General features: G+C 46.7%; 1 protein-coding gene and 1 non-coding gene across 6 annotated transcripts in view; both read right to left on the bottom strand.

The window, feature by feature from the left end:
- The window catches only part of ATG16L1 (autophagy related 16 like 1), a 44,025-nt gene that overhangs the window by 18,344 nt on the left and 10,727 nt on the right, over positions 1–14,954 (bottom strand). For 2 of the 5 annotated variants that reach the window (XR_011144446.1, XM_068966779.1), the window contains exons 5-10: positions 14,409–14,660; positions 11,242–11,307; positions 8,624–8,710; positions 7,909–7,965; positions 6,902–7,004; positions 4,206–4,311 (exon numbers count right to left, since the gene is read on the bottom strand). Coding sequence is in view for 4 of the 5 variants with exons in the window: in XM_068966779.1 (XP_068822880.1) it covers positions 4,206–4,311; positions 6,902–7,004; positions 7,909–7,965; positions 8,624–8,710; positions 11,242–11,307; positions 14,409–14,660 (671 nt within the window). In the remaining variant the exon portion in view is untranslated. Of the gene's footprint in view, positions 1–4,205; positions 4,312–6,901; positions 7,005–7,633; positions 7,682–7,908; positions 7,966–8,623; positions 8,711–11,241; positions 11,308–14,408; positions 14,661–14,954 lie in introns of all 5 variants that reach the window. The other 3 variants (XM_068966778.1, XM_068966780.1, XM_068966781.1) reach the window with 3 other exon arrangements.
- On the bottom strand, positions 5,699–5,976 carry LOC138074763 (small Cajal body-specific RNA 6). Its single transcript, XR_011144575.1, has one exon. It is a non-coding gene; the product is annotated as a small Cajal body-specific RNA 6 (non-coding RNA).

Raw genomic sequence — 14,954 nt, 5'->3', positions numbered from 1 at the left:
AATTCACCCAAGCTCAGGTCCTAGATCACCACTCTGTCCACGTAAATCAGCCACACAGATCAAGAAGCGTCTTTGAGTTTCCATCTCTCAAACAGGGGTGATGCCTGGCTGCCTAACAGCACAGGGCTGTGGCGCAGCTCAGCGGAAATGAAGCAGACACGGTGGGACAGTGCTGCCTCTGCTGGGCAACGAGCACACAGGGCCCCAACTCAGGAAGCCTGGCAACGTGCTCCCTACAGAGCCCTACAGCCTGTTCTCTGACCATGTCTTGTTAAAAGTACATGTATACTGAACTGAGTATCAAAATGTGGAGAGTGGGCTATGCCTCAGTTCAGACATCTGGGAGAGGGTTCACCAACTCCCCTCTCCTGTTTCAATGCCATCCCATTTTGAGTACTCTGAGGTCATTCCTAAAATAAAATGAAATCAAAGAGACTCAGTCTTGATCTTAGAAGAATGAGTCTCCCAGGTAGGAAGGTGTCCAATATGCTACTGCAGAAGAGTAGAGGGCAATTACCAATAGCTCCAGAAAGAATGACGTGGCTGGACCAAAGTGGAAATGACGCTCAGTTCTGGATGGGTCTGGTGGTGAAAGTAAAGTCCGATGTTCTAAAGAACATCATTGCATAGGAACCTGGAATGTCAGGTCAATGAACCAAGGTCAATTGGAAGTCGTCAAGCAGGAGATGGCAAGAGTGAACATCAACATTTTTATGAATCAGTGAACTAAAATGGATGGGAATGGGTGAATTTAATTCAGATGACCATTATATCTACTACTGTGGGCAAGAATATGTTAGAAGAAATGCAATAGCCCGATAGTCAACAAGAGTCTGAAATGCAATACTTGGGTGCAATCTCAAAAACGACAGAATGAACTCAAGTTCATTTCCAAGGCAAACCATTCAGTATCACAGTAATCCAAGTCTATCTCCCAACCGTATGCCAAAGAACCTGAAGTTGAATGGTTCTACAAAGACCTCCAAGACCTTCTAGAACTAACACCAAAAAGAGATGTTCTTTTCATCATAGGGGACTAGGATGCAAAAGAAGGAAGTCAAGAGGATACCTGGAGTAACAGGCAAGATGACCTTGGAGTATAAAATGAGGCAGGACAAAGGCTAACAGGGTTTTGCCAAGGGAACGCACTGGTCATAGCAAACACCCTCTTTCCAACAACATGAGAAGACTACACGCGGACATCACCAGATGGTCAATACCGAAATCAGACTGATTATATTCTCTGCAGCCAAAGATAGACAATCTCTATACAGTCAGCAAAAACAAGACTGGGACCTGACTGTGGCTCAGATCATGAACTCCTCATTGCAAAACTCAGGCTTAAATTGAAGAAAGTAGGGAAAACCACTAGGTCGTTCAGATATGACCTAAATCAAATTCCTTATGAATTTACAGTGGAGGTGATGAACAGATTCAAGGGATTAGATCTGGTAGACAGAGTGCCTGAAGAACTATGGACAGAGGTTTGCAACACTCTACAGGAGGCAATGACCAAAATCATCCCAAAAAGAAATGCAAGAAGGCACAGTGATTGTCTGAGGAGGCCTTTCAAATAGCTGAGAAAAGAGAAGCAAAAGGCAAGGGAGAAAAGGAAAGATATATCCAAATGAACGTAAAGTTCCAGGGAATAGCAAGGAGACATGAGGCCTTCCTAAGTAAACACTGCAAAGAAACAAAGGAAAACCACAGAATGAGAAAGACAGAGATCTCTTCAAGAAAACTGGAGACATGAAGAGAACGTTTTGTGTGAGGATGGGGACGATAAAGGACAGAAACAGTAACAACCTAAGAGAAGCAGAAGAGATTAAGAAGAGGTGGCAAGAATACAAAGAAGGTCCTAATGACCAAACCCATGATGGTGTGGTCACTCACCTAGAGCCAGACAGCCCTGGAGTGTGAAGTCAAGTGGGTCTTAGGAAGCATTACTACAAACAAAGCTAGTGGAGGTGATGGAATTTCAGCTGAGCTATTTCAAATCCTAAAAGATGATGCTACTAAAGTGCTGCACTCAATGTGTCAGGAAATGTGGGAAACTCAGCAGTGGCCACAGGATTGGAAAAGGTCAGTTTTCATTCCAATTCCAAAGAAGGACAATGCCAAAGACTGTTCAAACTACCAGACATTTGCACTCATCTCACACGTTAGCAAGGTAATGCTCAAAATCCTTCAAACTAGGTTTCAGCAGTATGTGAACCGAGAATTTCCAGATGTACAAGCTGGATTTAGAAAAGGCAGAGGAACCAGAGATCAAATTGACAATTTACTGGATCCTAGAGAAGGCAAAGGAATTCCAGAAAAACATCTACTTCTGCTTCATCGACTACGTGAAAGTCTTTGTCTGGATCACAAAAAACTGTGGAAAATTGTAAAGAGAGGGGAATACCAGACCACTAAAGACCTTTAAAGAGATGGGAATACTTACATGCCTCCTGAGAAATCTTTATGCAGGCCAAGAAGCAATAGTTAGAACTAGACATGGAACAACTGACTGGTTCAAAACTGGGAAAGGAGTAATACAAGGCTGTATATTGTTACTTTGCTTATTTAATTTCTATGCAGAGTAAGTACATCATGCAAAATGCTGGGCTGGATGAATCACAAGCTGAAATCAAGATTGCCAGGAGAAATATAAACAACCGCAGATATGCAGATGATACCACTCTACTGGCAGAAGGTGAAGAGGAACAAGAGCCTCTTGATGAGGGTGAAAGAGGATGGCTTAAAAATCAACATTCAGAAAGCTAAGATCATGGCATCCAGTCCCATCACTTCACAGCAAACAGATGAGGGGAAAAGTGGAAATAGTGACAGATTTTATTTTCTTGGGTTCCAAAATCACTGTGGATGGCGACTGCAGTCATGAAATTAAAAGACACTTGCTCCTTGGAAGGAAAACTATGACAAACCTAGACAGCACATTAAAAAGCAGAGACATCACTTTGCTGACAAAGGTCTGTCTGCTCTAAACTATGGTTCTTCTAGTCATATATGGATGTGAGAGCTGGATCAGAAAGAAGGCTAACACTGAAGAATTGATGCTTTTGAATTATGGTGCTGGAAAACTCCTGAGAGTCCCTGGGACAGCAAGGAGACCAAACCAGTCCATCCTAAAGGAAATTAACCCTGAATATTCACTGAGAGGACTGATGCTGAAGCTTCAATACTTTGGCCACTTGATGCAAAGAGCCTGCTCATTTGGAAATGTCCCTGATGAAGGCTGGAGAAGGAAATGGCAACCCACTGCAGTTTTCATGCCTGGAGAATCCCATCAACAGAGGAACCTGGCAGACTACAGTCCACGGGGTCATAAGAGCTGGACACAACTTAGCAACTAAACCACCACCACTGACGGGGGCCAAAGGAGAAAGGGCAGCAGAAGCTGAGATGGCTGGATGGCATCACCAACTCCAGCAGACGTGAACTTGAGCAAAATCTGGGAGACAGTAAGGACAGAGGAGCCTGGTGTGCTGCAATCCATGGGGTCGCAAAGAGTCGGACGTGACTTAGCCACTGAACAACAACAGCAGCAAGATGATACACCCTCCTTTTAAATTAATTAATGGTTGTGCTGGGTCTTCACTGCAGTGCTCAGACTTTCTCTAGTTGTCAAGCACGGGCTCGAGGGTGAGCAGGCTTCAGCAGCTGCAGCGCACAGGCTTAGCTGCTCCTCGGCCTGTGGGATCTTCCTGGACCAAGGATCGAACCTATGTCACCTGCACTGGCCAGATCTTTAACCACTGGACAACCAGGCAAGTTCCATACTTGTCTCTTTAGTCTCAAGCTTAGATACAATGTCATTTTTTTCCTAGGCAATGGCCATTGGCATTAAATACACAGCTTGACGTGTAATTTTATTATTTATTTTTATGTGCAATTTTACTAGTCCGTGACTAAGACTTTTAAACCTGCCCTATCTTAGAAGATGCTCTCATTGGTATACACTTGAGAAAACACAAACGCTAAAGTATCTGGAATTTAGAGCATTCTCTGGTCCCTACTTGGAAACCCAGAGCAGAAACAGACTCGGTTGTGTCAGCTGTAAAGGGTAACTGAGAGCAACAATGCTCTGGTCAGATGATTCCTGACACAAAATACTGCATGTTTCAAGAAGATGAACAGTTCAGACTGCCAACCAGACATCCCCAACACGCTTCTTTCTGTTCCTCACTCTGGCGAGACCTTACCTCCGAACACTTCCCAGAGCTTCACCCTCCGATCCATGCCTCCTGTGGCCAGGAGCCGGGAACCTGGGCTGAACTGCACAGCGTTGACCTCCCCGTCATGTGCGTCCTGCAAGACAAATGCCCAGTTTCAACCTGGGTTAACTGTCACTCCCAAGAACGGGGCTAATACAGATGAACACTCTGGACGCTTAACCACACGTTAAACACTGGTCATTAAAGTCATAATCTTGGGTTTCTAGCCCAGAGTCTCCAAAGATTCTATTATCATTAAACTCTCACAGTTCTTTTTCCATTTATTTAAATACTGTGCAATCTTCTTGAAAAGCATTCAAAACCTGTAGAGACTAACTGCCTAAAGTTTGCCTTTGAGTTAATTTTATTTCTTCTAAGAATAAAGTAATGTCAATCTATACTATGGTCTTCACAGCTTAAAAGTCAGTCTGTGATTAACTGCCTCTCTTCTGGTCCAGACTGCATTAGTAACACGTATGAAACTACATATCAAATTAGTGAAAAAAATCCTTTTCCTTTTAAAAAAGCCTTTCATTTTGGTTGTCCCAGTGAAAGTGCACCCTACCACGCAGAGTCCTAACAAGAGCAGGTGCCGGTCCTGCCCTCTGACAAGCCAGTATCAGAGGGGCTCCGGAGCTCACGCTGCAGACTATACGGCACCAACGTGCACTGTCGGCAGCAGCGGCACCTCTGCCAAGTTTCTTAACTTCCTGGAGCCTTAGACTGCTCATCTATAAAATAAAGACTTCTGCAGGTCCTGTGAGCTCAGACTGCATCCGACCATGACTAGGCCTTCAATAAAAGTAACAGGTGTTATTTTGGGAGAACTTAATTCTTCACAGGAGAAATGTCTTGAGACTGGCATCCGCACGGGACACGTCTGAAAAGATGGCATCTGTGTTCAAGCTGAGAAGGGAAACCAGACAGGAAGCTCCCCAGCCTAGAATGGGGTGAGAGAATAGTGGACGCCACTATCATCTCCTCTCTGAAAAGACTATGGATTTCAAAATATTCATGAGTAAAAACACTATGAGATCTGCTTTTAATTACTGCAGCAAATGTTTGTGTATGTATGTGGTCATAAGATTGGCTAATGTGACTAACTGAAGCTGCCCAACAGCAGTTTTTAATCTCTATTTCTGCTTATATTTGAAAATTTTCATTATAACAAGGCAGGGGGAGGGGAAGGCTGCAACACATGGATCATAAATATTAAATCACTAAACAGGTCAATCACTTGCCTAAAAAGGTCACTTTAGGAACACAAAATCTCATCTTCGCCTTTGCTTGGCACTGAAAAAGGTGCCTCAACTGCTGAGAATGTGACTCGTAAAGCTGACTGGAATATAAACAGCACTTATGATTGCTTTGCCTTCTCGCCATCCTCTCGAGTCCCAGTGCTGAAAAGCCATCTGACAGGCGCTCCAACTCCCACCTCCATACGACTCCGTTCTCTTTCCAGTGCTCCCTTTCACCTTGGAGGTCTCAGATTGAAAACTTGAGATCATGCACCATCACACCCATGGCTGCCGCTCATCAAGCTCCTGCGTAGCTGGTTTTGTTGGATACTGGTCTGCTGTGCACTGTTGACTCTTCAGAAACACACACTGACAGAATCCCATGTTGTCAGCTGCTCCATTACCCCATACACATGACTTAAATGTGATGGGAGGGAAAAAAATGGGCTGCTGGGAGCGGAGGGCAGGGCAGGGACTGCGACCTTACGTGCAATCAGACCTTTTACCAATCATCACTGACCTCCGAGGGGCCCGGCCCGGTAAGAGAATCACAGGAGCAGAGTGGGAGGGGCTGTGCTAGTGCCCGCTCCAGCTCCTCCCCCACAGCAGGTCTCTCTTCACAGTGACCAAGGTGGCCGCTCAGTCAGCCAGTTCCCCATTATGCCTGAAACTGAAAGCTCCTGCCATGTAGACTCCACCCCACTTTACCAGCACGTCTCTCTCCCCAAAGCTGGCTCTCCTTGTGTGATCCAAGCATCAGCCCGACTAAGTGGGCTCTGCTCCCCCCGACCCCCGACTCCCTCTGCTGGCCCGGAGCCAGGGACTGTTTCCCTGGGCGAGTCTCACGCCTGCTCAGCCACACCAGCAGGGACCTGGATCAGCCTTTAGTTCTAGGACCCAGCTTCGGACACCAGTGTCGGCCGTGGCATCACAGCAGCTGCGCCCAGGCCTGTCTCCTGCTTCCAACCAGGTGCTCCTGATGGTTAGAAGTCATATGGACGTGGGCATAATTAACGAAGCCAAGAGCCGCCCAACCAACCTTCAGAACAGATCGCTGACTAAAGACTCTACGCTGAAGCCAACCGATGACAACAAATGACAAGAGTCATTCTCTCAGGTCTTACTGTCCCAAGTCAGTGTTCCCGTGTCTCATCCACCCCATCCTTTCTCCCAGCCAGTCCTATACATCACAGAGGGTGGCTGGACATCAATTCTGTTCTCGGAAGAGGAGGAAAATTAATGTATTTTGCTTATTTTAACAAAGCAATCTTGCTTTATCAAAATATTATCAATCCTTTCTATCAGAGAACCAACAGCTGTAAAAGCTTCATGTAAATAAAACAAGAATAGAAAGCTTAGCTGCAGCAGGAAAAAGGATCCTTCAGTGGTCAGGCTCTGTTTCTGTGAGAAGCTTGGCGAGGCTTGGGGATAGTAAACCACACTTACAAAGACAGACACTGCAGTCGTCGGCACTCGCACTTCTTTACCAGCACTGGGAAGAGGATCCACGTTATCCTGGGGAACTGGAAAGGAAGAGACAGAGCGCCTCCTAAGAAGTAACATAAAGGACAGTATTAGGACCGTGTGGGCTCACTGTCCGCCCACCTCTCAGCAGGGACTCAAAGACGCCTTTTATCAGTAGCTTCTTTTCCCTTCAAGACCCTCCAAACCAAAGAATGAGCCCCCCGAATCAGAAGCCCCCTGACGCAGTAACAACTGGAAAGACAGCACTTACCTTCACTCTCCTTCTCGCTAACTCACGTACTCCAAAACACAACACTGAAAAGCAAGCCTGAACAACTGCTGCCCCCGTCAAGTAAACCGCTAGACACATCCTCAGCTTAAAGTGACCACGAGCTCTGAGGGGCGCGTGGGTATTTTCACAAAACTATCTCAAGATGATCCTATGCCTGGTTACCATCATCCTCGGGGTACACTTGTGGTCAGGGTGGAGCTGAACACATGCCAAAAGGAAGAGCGGCCAGAGCTTGAGTTAACGGTACAAAGAGCTCAACCTATCTGCCCCGCTCAGAGGGCAGACGGCGTGCCTAGGCGCATGCAAAGCGTCCCGGTTACTGGCACACAGAGGTGTGATGGCTGGGGCAGTGAAGCGGTGATGAATGTGGTTATCAGCGACCCACACTTGCATGCTGGGCTAGGAGAGGATAATGTTTTCACCTGGCAGCATCAGAAGAGTGATGTCCCAAAAGGGGAGACTCGGACAGACTAAAGGGTAAGGCCAGAGGTCAGCACGCAGCGGGATTGAGAGAGAGGAAGTTGGGGGAAAAAGGAAGAAGCTAAATGAAAAGCTGAAATTAAGGCATCTGCATATACTCTGCACTGAGATTTTGGTGCACGTTTAAAAAACACTAACAAATCCTATACATGTACTTAGGTATATTTATACACACATATATATACACACAAGGAAAGGTGAAGGTTTTCTAACCTACCCAAAGATATTAGTGATAGAATCCAGAAGGCCTCCAGCAGGCTGCGAGAGTCGCTTACTAAAGAGGAGGGGAGGATAGGTTTAAACCTTAGAAACATTCTACCCAAACAATCAAAAACAGTCTCCAAAATAGTAAGTTCCTGGGAGTATGTTTCCCACCAAGTGCCCAAACTCCAGCAGAGAAAACCCTCTAGGGACTGAACCACCAGAAAACAGAGGGAAGATAAATGGGAACACCCAGCCTTGAAATCTCAAAAGGAGTAAGATTCCCTAGCCTTAAATTAACTTCCCTAGAAATGATGCTTTGGACAATAAACTAACTGACCTAACAACTTCTAGTATGGTTAAGGACAAACCCCATCCTTTTGGTCCTGCTCTGGCAAGTTAAAAAAAAAAAAAATCCTGGAGCCTGCTAAGAATTAAACAGTATGCTCTAAACAATCACCCAGCCTAACAAGGTCCCTCTTTCAGGAAGTCACTACCACTTCTTTCTGCTTCTCTTCACGGCTGGAGGCACCACTGAGGGATGGCTCCCTCCTAGTTAAGGAGGCACAACCGGAGAAAGATGGGGACGCTCTGGAGCCCATACCCGCCACGGTCGAGTGAGGGAGGCTGCACGCTCAGCCGGGGGCCCTGCACTGCTCTCTGGTCCTGCCCACGGTGGCTGCCAGGGTGCCCCCCAAGCGCCCCATTCCTGGCACAACCCGTCTACTTACGTGGCCGCTCTGCTGATGGCTCGCACGGGAGAGGTCTCCTCAGGGTGCTCAGAGGTTTCATCCGCGAGGACTTCAATGTCATCATCCCTGGAAAGAAGGGCGAGAGGCCGAGTCTTTGCTTCTGCTGAACAGAAGCTCTGTGATGGGCCTGCTCTGCTAAGGCCAACAGGCAACACCACTTCCTAATCACACACGGCCCAGGAGTCTTGGCTGGGACAGAGCCGGTTTCAGCTTCTCTGGAGAAAAAGGAACTGCCATCAGAGCAACATGAAAAGAAACAATCTAAGTCGGATCCAGAGCTCCAGCTGAAAATAACCCAAGAAGGGAGCTTTGGATCTCTTCAAGTCTAAAGACAGCTCCCACTTGAAAAGTACTGAAATAATGGCTTATTAAGTCCCTAACCACATAACCAGGAGCAAGAAAGACTTTTCTCTTCAGAAGTCTCCTGCACGCCAACCACCAGACTGCAGCACTCAGCAAGAAACAGTTCCCAGGGCTCAGCAACATGTGGAGGACAGCAAGGGGCAGCTGCGGTGTGCAGGAGAAGGCCAGGACAAGGGGGCCGCCCAGGGCGGTAAGAAAATGGACTGCTAAAAGGGCAGGGAGATCAACGGGCGTGTAAACAACCCGGCTCTGAGCACCACTTTAAGAATAAAAGACAGGAAAGCGGGATCTAAACACATGTCATCTTTGACTCTGGCTGTTCGATGCTTATGTTTAAGTACCTAGTGTTTCTGACATTTGGTGAGTTCATCACATTACATGTGAAATAAGTCACAAGAATGTGCTCCTGGGGCCTCCCCTGGTGGGTCAGTGGCTAAAACTCTGTGTTCCCAATGTTGGGAGCCTGGGTTTGATCCCTGGACAGGGAACTTGATCTCGTGTGCTGCAGTTAAGAGTTTCTCAACTAAAGATCCCACAGGCCACAGCAAAGGACAAAGATCTTGCATGCCGCAACTTGACACGGCCAAATTTAAAAGAAAAAAAAAAGTGCTCCTCTGCTGTTTATCCCACCGGATGCAAAGCCCCTCTGGAATTCCCCTTCCTCCCCATTTTCCTGGTTGGAGGAAAGGCAAGTAATTAGTTTGGTCTTAACGACCTCCTACTAAGTTGCAATCTTCATGGAGAAGTAAACTGATAAAAGCTAATAACCTAAGACTTTATTATCAAATGTTTGGATTCACAGGAACTTAGAAGAGATTCTCCCGTGATTAACTATCTGGATTATGTAAATATAATCTATACTTCAGAACCTGTTACCAAGCAAGTCAAACCAAGTTCAAGTATATTTATTTTCCTTGGCTACTGATTCCAGGATCCCGTGTAACTGACCCCCATCTTAGCCAGGGCTGAGAGGAGAACAAAGGCGGGCCTGAAGACAGAGAACAGGCTGGGCTTTCTTCTCCTCTCACTGGTGGTTTGGGAGAGTCATCTGTGTTCACAGAGGGTAACAACAGAACAGCAGAGATGGCAAGAGTGATACACACGAGCCGAACCTACGTAAATGGTTTAAGACAGAACTGTATAGCTGCAGGCTTGAAACTGCACAAAGACCTAGAACCACGAGAAAATACCAGCATCTGGTAACTTATCGAAACCCTTCAAAGATGGAAGAAACCCTACAATTAGGGAAGCACAGGAGAGTAAGAACAGGCCTTTACAGTCAGACACCCTGAGGTTTCCAGCCTGCCCCTGCCACCTGCTCTGTGTTTGGGGCAGGACACTTGACCTTTCTACACCTACTCACCTCACATTGGCCAATAGCAGGCAAGACAAATGATGCTTTCATCAGCTGTTACTTTTAAGGAGAACCAAATCTCATTTCTAGATCAACTATCTACTTTGCAGCTCTCGGCAAAAATGCCTGACATTCACCTTCCCCATGTGGGAAAGCAGCAGACAGACACATATGCTCCATCTAAAAGGCCTTGGCGTGAGGTTTGTTATCTCACAGATCAAGACCTCTGGCCGATGACTCCTAGATGAAATGAAACCACTCCCCTCCCTTTATCAGGAAGCAACCAACATTTTAAAAGAAAGGCTCATAACCATAATACTGTATTTCATGATCTATTTCAATGGGCAGGGGGTGGGAAACAAATCCTGAACCAGAGCAAAGGGAATTTAGTCACTAAAATATCCACCACTCTCAAAACAAAGCCTCAAATCTCAGGGAAGAGCCTCCACCTGACTCCAGATTAGGAAAAACTCCATCTTGATTCAATTCCTTGTGTTCCAGGAGATCCGTTTTTACTCAGGCTTCAAAGGTTTGCCCAAACTCCATATGAAGTCACAAACCAAGCAGAGAGCAGGAGACGCAACCCGAGCCCAGTGTCACACTGCCACGGCTCCAACTAGAGGTAGAAAATGGGTCAGGGTGTCAACAGGAAGACAGCGAGGCTGTCGCTGGTTAAGGGCGAAGGGAGTCAGAACTCACCCTTCCTGGAAGCCAACAACTTCCTGGAAAGTAATGAGTGTTTTTTATTTTCTCTAAGTCTTTTACTTTTCTTTCTACAATCTATAAACTGGTTTCACAGAAATAAAACACTGTAAAGCTATTTCAGAAAAGCAAACCAAATGGCTAAGAGCACAGTTTTAATGTGCGCTTCTCTACTCACTGCTCAACTGGCAGAGGCTCCTTCGCGGCTTCTGCGAGCTCCTTCTGCAGCCGGGCTTGCCGCCTCCTATTAAAAAAAAAAAAAAAAAAAAAGCCCACTATTTATGTCTACTTAAAGCAAACAAGGGGTTTTGGCTCTCACAACTACTGGCTTTAATAATATATTTTAAGTGCACTGAATATTCAAGTAACTACTGCCCTTGGCAAACATACCCAGAGGCCCAAACCCACACTTTTAGCATCAGAAAAGACCCCATTATAATGGATTTCAGAACAGAGCCCCAGGAGGGATTATGCGACTAGAGAAAGCAATGAACCAGCAGAGAAGCCTGTCCATTGGGACCCAGGGCCTCTCAGGACAGAAGCGTGCACCAGGTTCATCCAGGGTTAGTTATGACGGAGACGTAGTTTTCTGCAGTAAACAGTCTCACACTAACTTACCAAGAGCACAGATAATCATAAAAATGTACGTATCCCTGGCACGGTTTTATTATTTTATAGGTTTTTAACTCATTTAACACTTATAACAAGCTTTGAAGGTGAATACTATGATTCTCATTTTACAGACGTGGAAGCTGAGGTAGAGTGAGATTCTTCAGCTGTCAAAATGTATGCAGCTTCGACTTACTAGGGCTGAACACCCAAGTCTGGGCTGTGGCAGAAGTTTCACACGGTCCGCAGTTGCTTCCACTCTCTTCCACCTCTCAGAACCATTTTTGGCTTTCCTTCCCAAGTCCTAAATTCAGGAGCTTCTTAGCCTTTAAGCCTTGGCTTCCCTTGCATTTCCATGGCAATTTCACTTCTATCTGTGGTTTTACCTTTGAGGTGGAGGGACCCCCCAACCTACAACTCCAGCTCTGCTCCTGAACTCAGGTCAAGAACTCTGCCGGAAATTTTTTTGTAAAATGCTTCTACCATAGTGGGAACTTTCAAATAGGGCAAGGTCCTGCACACGACACAGCAGAATTTGGGACAGGACAAGGCTGTCGCTTAAGAAAATGCTTTACACTCTCAATCCCATGCCTGACCTGGAATATGAAAAGTCAGTTTTAGTTTACAGGATAAGTGACAAAAAACACAACAGATTTTTCATAGGTGGAATTAAGAGGTGACCTCTAAACCATCTCTAAGGGAAAAGCAGTCTCAGCGTGGGGTGTGTAACGCTCCCCTACAGGAGAGGCAGCCGCCTGGCAGGGGCGGGTATAGCACACAGCTCGAGGCACGGGGAGAAGAAAACGGCCACAGCCCGGCTTTCATCAGAAAGGCCAACAGGAAACCTTCTGAGAGCTGACAGCTTCCCCAGGAGCGTCCCACACAGCGGCCACTGTGCCAGCCTGCAGGGACACACCCAGATGAGCAAGGGAGACGAGTAGCTATTTCAAAAGAGCGCGCCACTGCGACCCAGGTAAACAGAAGCTGCTAGAAGGGGAAGGTATATTATTAGGTATAATCTGGGAAACTGGTAGGAAGAGAGGGAGGGGAGAGGCTTCTGAGAAGGAGGAACTAGCTGTATCATGTGATGAAAAGAACGGCCAGGCCCCACAGGCGCAGCCAGAGGGTGATTCGCGCAAGGGCACACTCCCAGGAAAACGTTTCACGGGGCGCACCTGGGGCTGGTGTGCCACCCGCCTCACGCCCCGCTGTCACCAGAAAGCCCGGGCTGTTCTCGTCCGCCCGACGTTCCAGCTCTCTCCCTCTGCATAGCTGCATGCCAGCCTCTCTGACGTCAGGCAGGTTCTCACCCGCAGCGCACCAACGTCCAGGGAAACCCCCGCGTCCTCTCCACTCCCCAGCTGCCTAAGAGCTCCACATATGAGCCACATGGGGAAGCCCAAGAGCACTGGAGGGGGCAGCTGTTCCCTTCTCCAGCGGATCTTCCCGACCCAGGAATCACACTGGGGTCTCCTGCGTTGCAGGAGGATTCTTTCCCAGCTGAGCTACCAGGGAAGCCCTTACAAGCCACACAATTTAACTTGTAAACCTGAGACAGAAAGAATATGAAAAGGATAGCTCACTTTTTCTTAATATTAACTTAAGTATGTCTGTTTTTAAATGACTTCATAAAATCCCACTGTACGAAAATATTACAGTTTCTTTTCCTCACAAAGTAGAGACCACTTCTGTGAAAACCGGATGATCACGGAATCGTATTTGTGAGCCAGTCTCATGACGCAGGATAAATTCCAACAAGAAGAACGCTTTGCAGACGCCCGCCATCTCCAGAGCCCTCCAGGGGGTTGGAAAAACAGCCTGCCCCAAATCAGAAACGTCCCACCTTCCTTCCTCCCAACAACCCTTCTAACCAAATCCACGGAGCCCATCCGCTTCTTTTACATCTCTGCTTTACATCCATCCGTCTGAACGCTCACCTGTTTCTTAACAGACTATACTAAGGACATACACTTTATAGCTGCATACCCTCGGTTGGTTTACAGTGTTCTTCAATGTTAAGAAACCTACGATTTTTATACAGTTCATTTTTTATTACCATTACCTTTCATGTCTATAAAGTCTCCCAATACTCCTATATAGGAACTTTTCACAAAACAACAGAGAATAACATTTCTTCCTTTTACCTTTTGCTTTCTGTTTTCACACAGATTTCAAAATCTTTCTGCGTATACTATTTGGTAGGACTAGGGCTCATCGTTATTAAGGTTCTTTCCTATTCCATGTATTCCTTCTTTTAGATTTTAACTATGATAATCTTTTCAAATTCTAAATCATTGACGTGCGGATTTAAAATCAAATGTTCTAAATCTTTTAGACTCTTATTACTAGTGACGTTGGCCCATAGTCATTCTGTACACTGGCAAGATCAGAATTTTTGGTTGGATCAATTTTATAAAATGAGGGGGAGTATTTTAATCTTTTTCTAATTCTGGTTTAATTTATAATGTTCAAGAATTAGCTTTTCTTCTTGAAACATGGAAAGAATTCACTGGCAAATACAGTAATGTGCCAAAGCCCTTCAGGGAGGTAATCCTTGGCTCAGCTATAAAAGTGTCCTCATAAACGCAAGTCTCTTTTATGCCCTCTACCGCCCCCGCTCCTTCCGGCGGTGTGCCCTGACGCCCCCTCCCTGTGGTCAGAGCTGCCAGGTGTACCTTGTTTTGCTAGGTTACTGTACCAACACTGAGACTCACTGACTGCGGGTTCATCTCCCACCTTGAGTCCTTTTCATTCTCCGCGTTTAGGCGGTTGGCCTCCTGCGCTTTCTCCGCCATCCACCGGGTGACCAGCTCCTGGTTCTCCTCGGAAGTTTTCCGCAGCTTCTCCTCGAGGGCGGTGAAAGTGATCTGCAGGGCGTCGTATTCATCCTTCAGGGTCTGGTTGGCTCTTTCAAGGTCCTGAAGCTTAGTGCGCAGCTCCTGACACTCAGTCTCCAGGTCAGAGATGGTCTGCAGGTATTCTGCAATTCTGAAAGCACGAGGAGAGGAGCGAAACCATAGAGCTGCGTGAGCCTGGGCCCTGCAGTGACCTCAGCCACCAGCGTGGGCGCCTCACCCGGCCAAACCCAGCCCTGGTGGCTTAGGGACAATCCCATTAGCAGAGGCAACACCTCGGGCAAAGTTCACCAGACTCTGAATGACAAGCTAAGGCACTGTTCAGAGAAACAGGGTGGGAAGAAAGAGGGAGCTTCTGATGCTGAACAAGAGTGATGATGGGAGCTCAGCAGGAGGCCAAGGATCCGTGCTCCCTCACTGAGGCTGA

This window comes from Capricornis sumatraensis, chromosome 2 (genome assembly GCF_032405125.1).
Source record: "Capricornis sumatraensis isolate serow.1 chromosome 2, serow.2, whole genome shotgun sequence".
In the NCBI taxonomy this organism is placed as follows: Eukaryota; Metazoa; Chordata; class Mammalia; order Artiodactyla; family Bovidae; genus Capricornis; species Capricornis sumatraensis.
The sequence above is the reverse complement of the archived record's forward strand: the minus strand, read 5'-3'. Positions and strand labels throughout refer to the sequence as shown.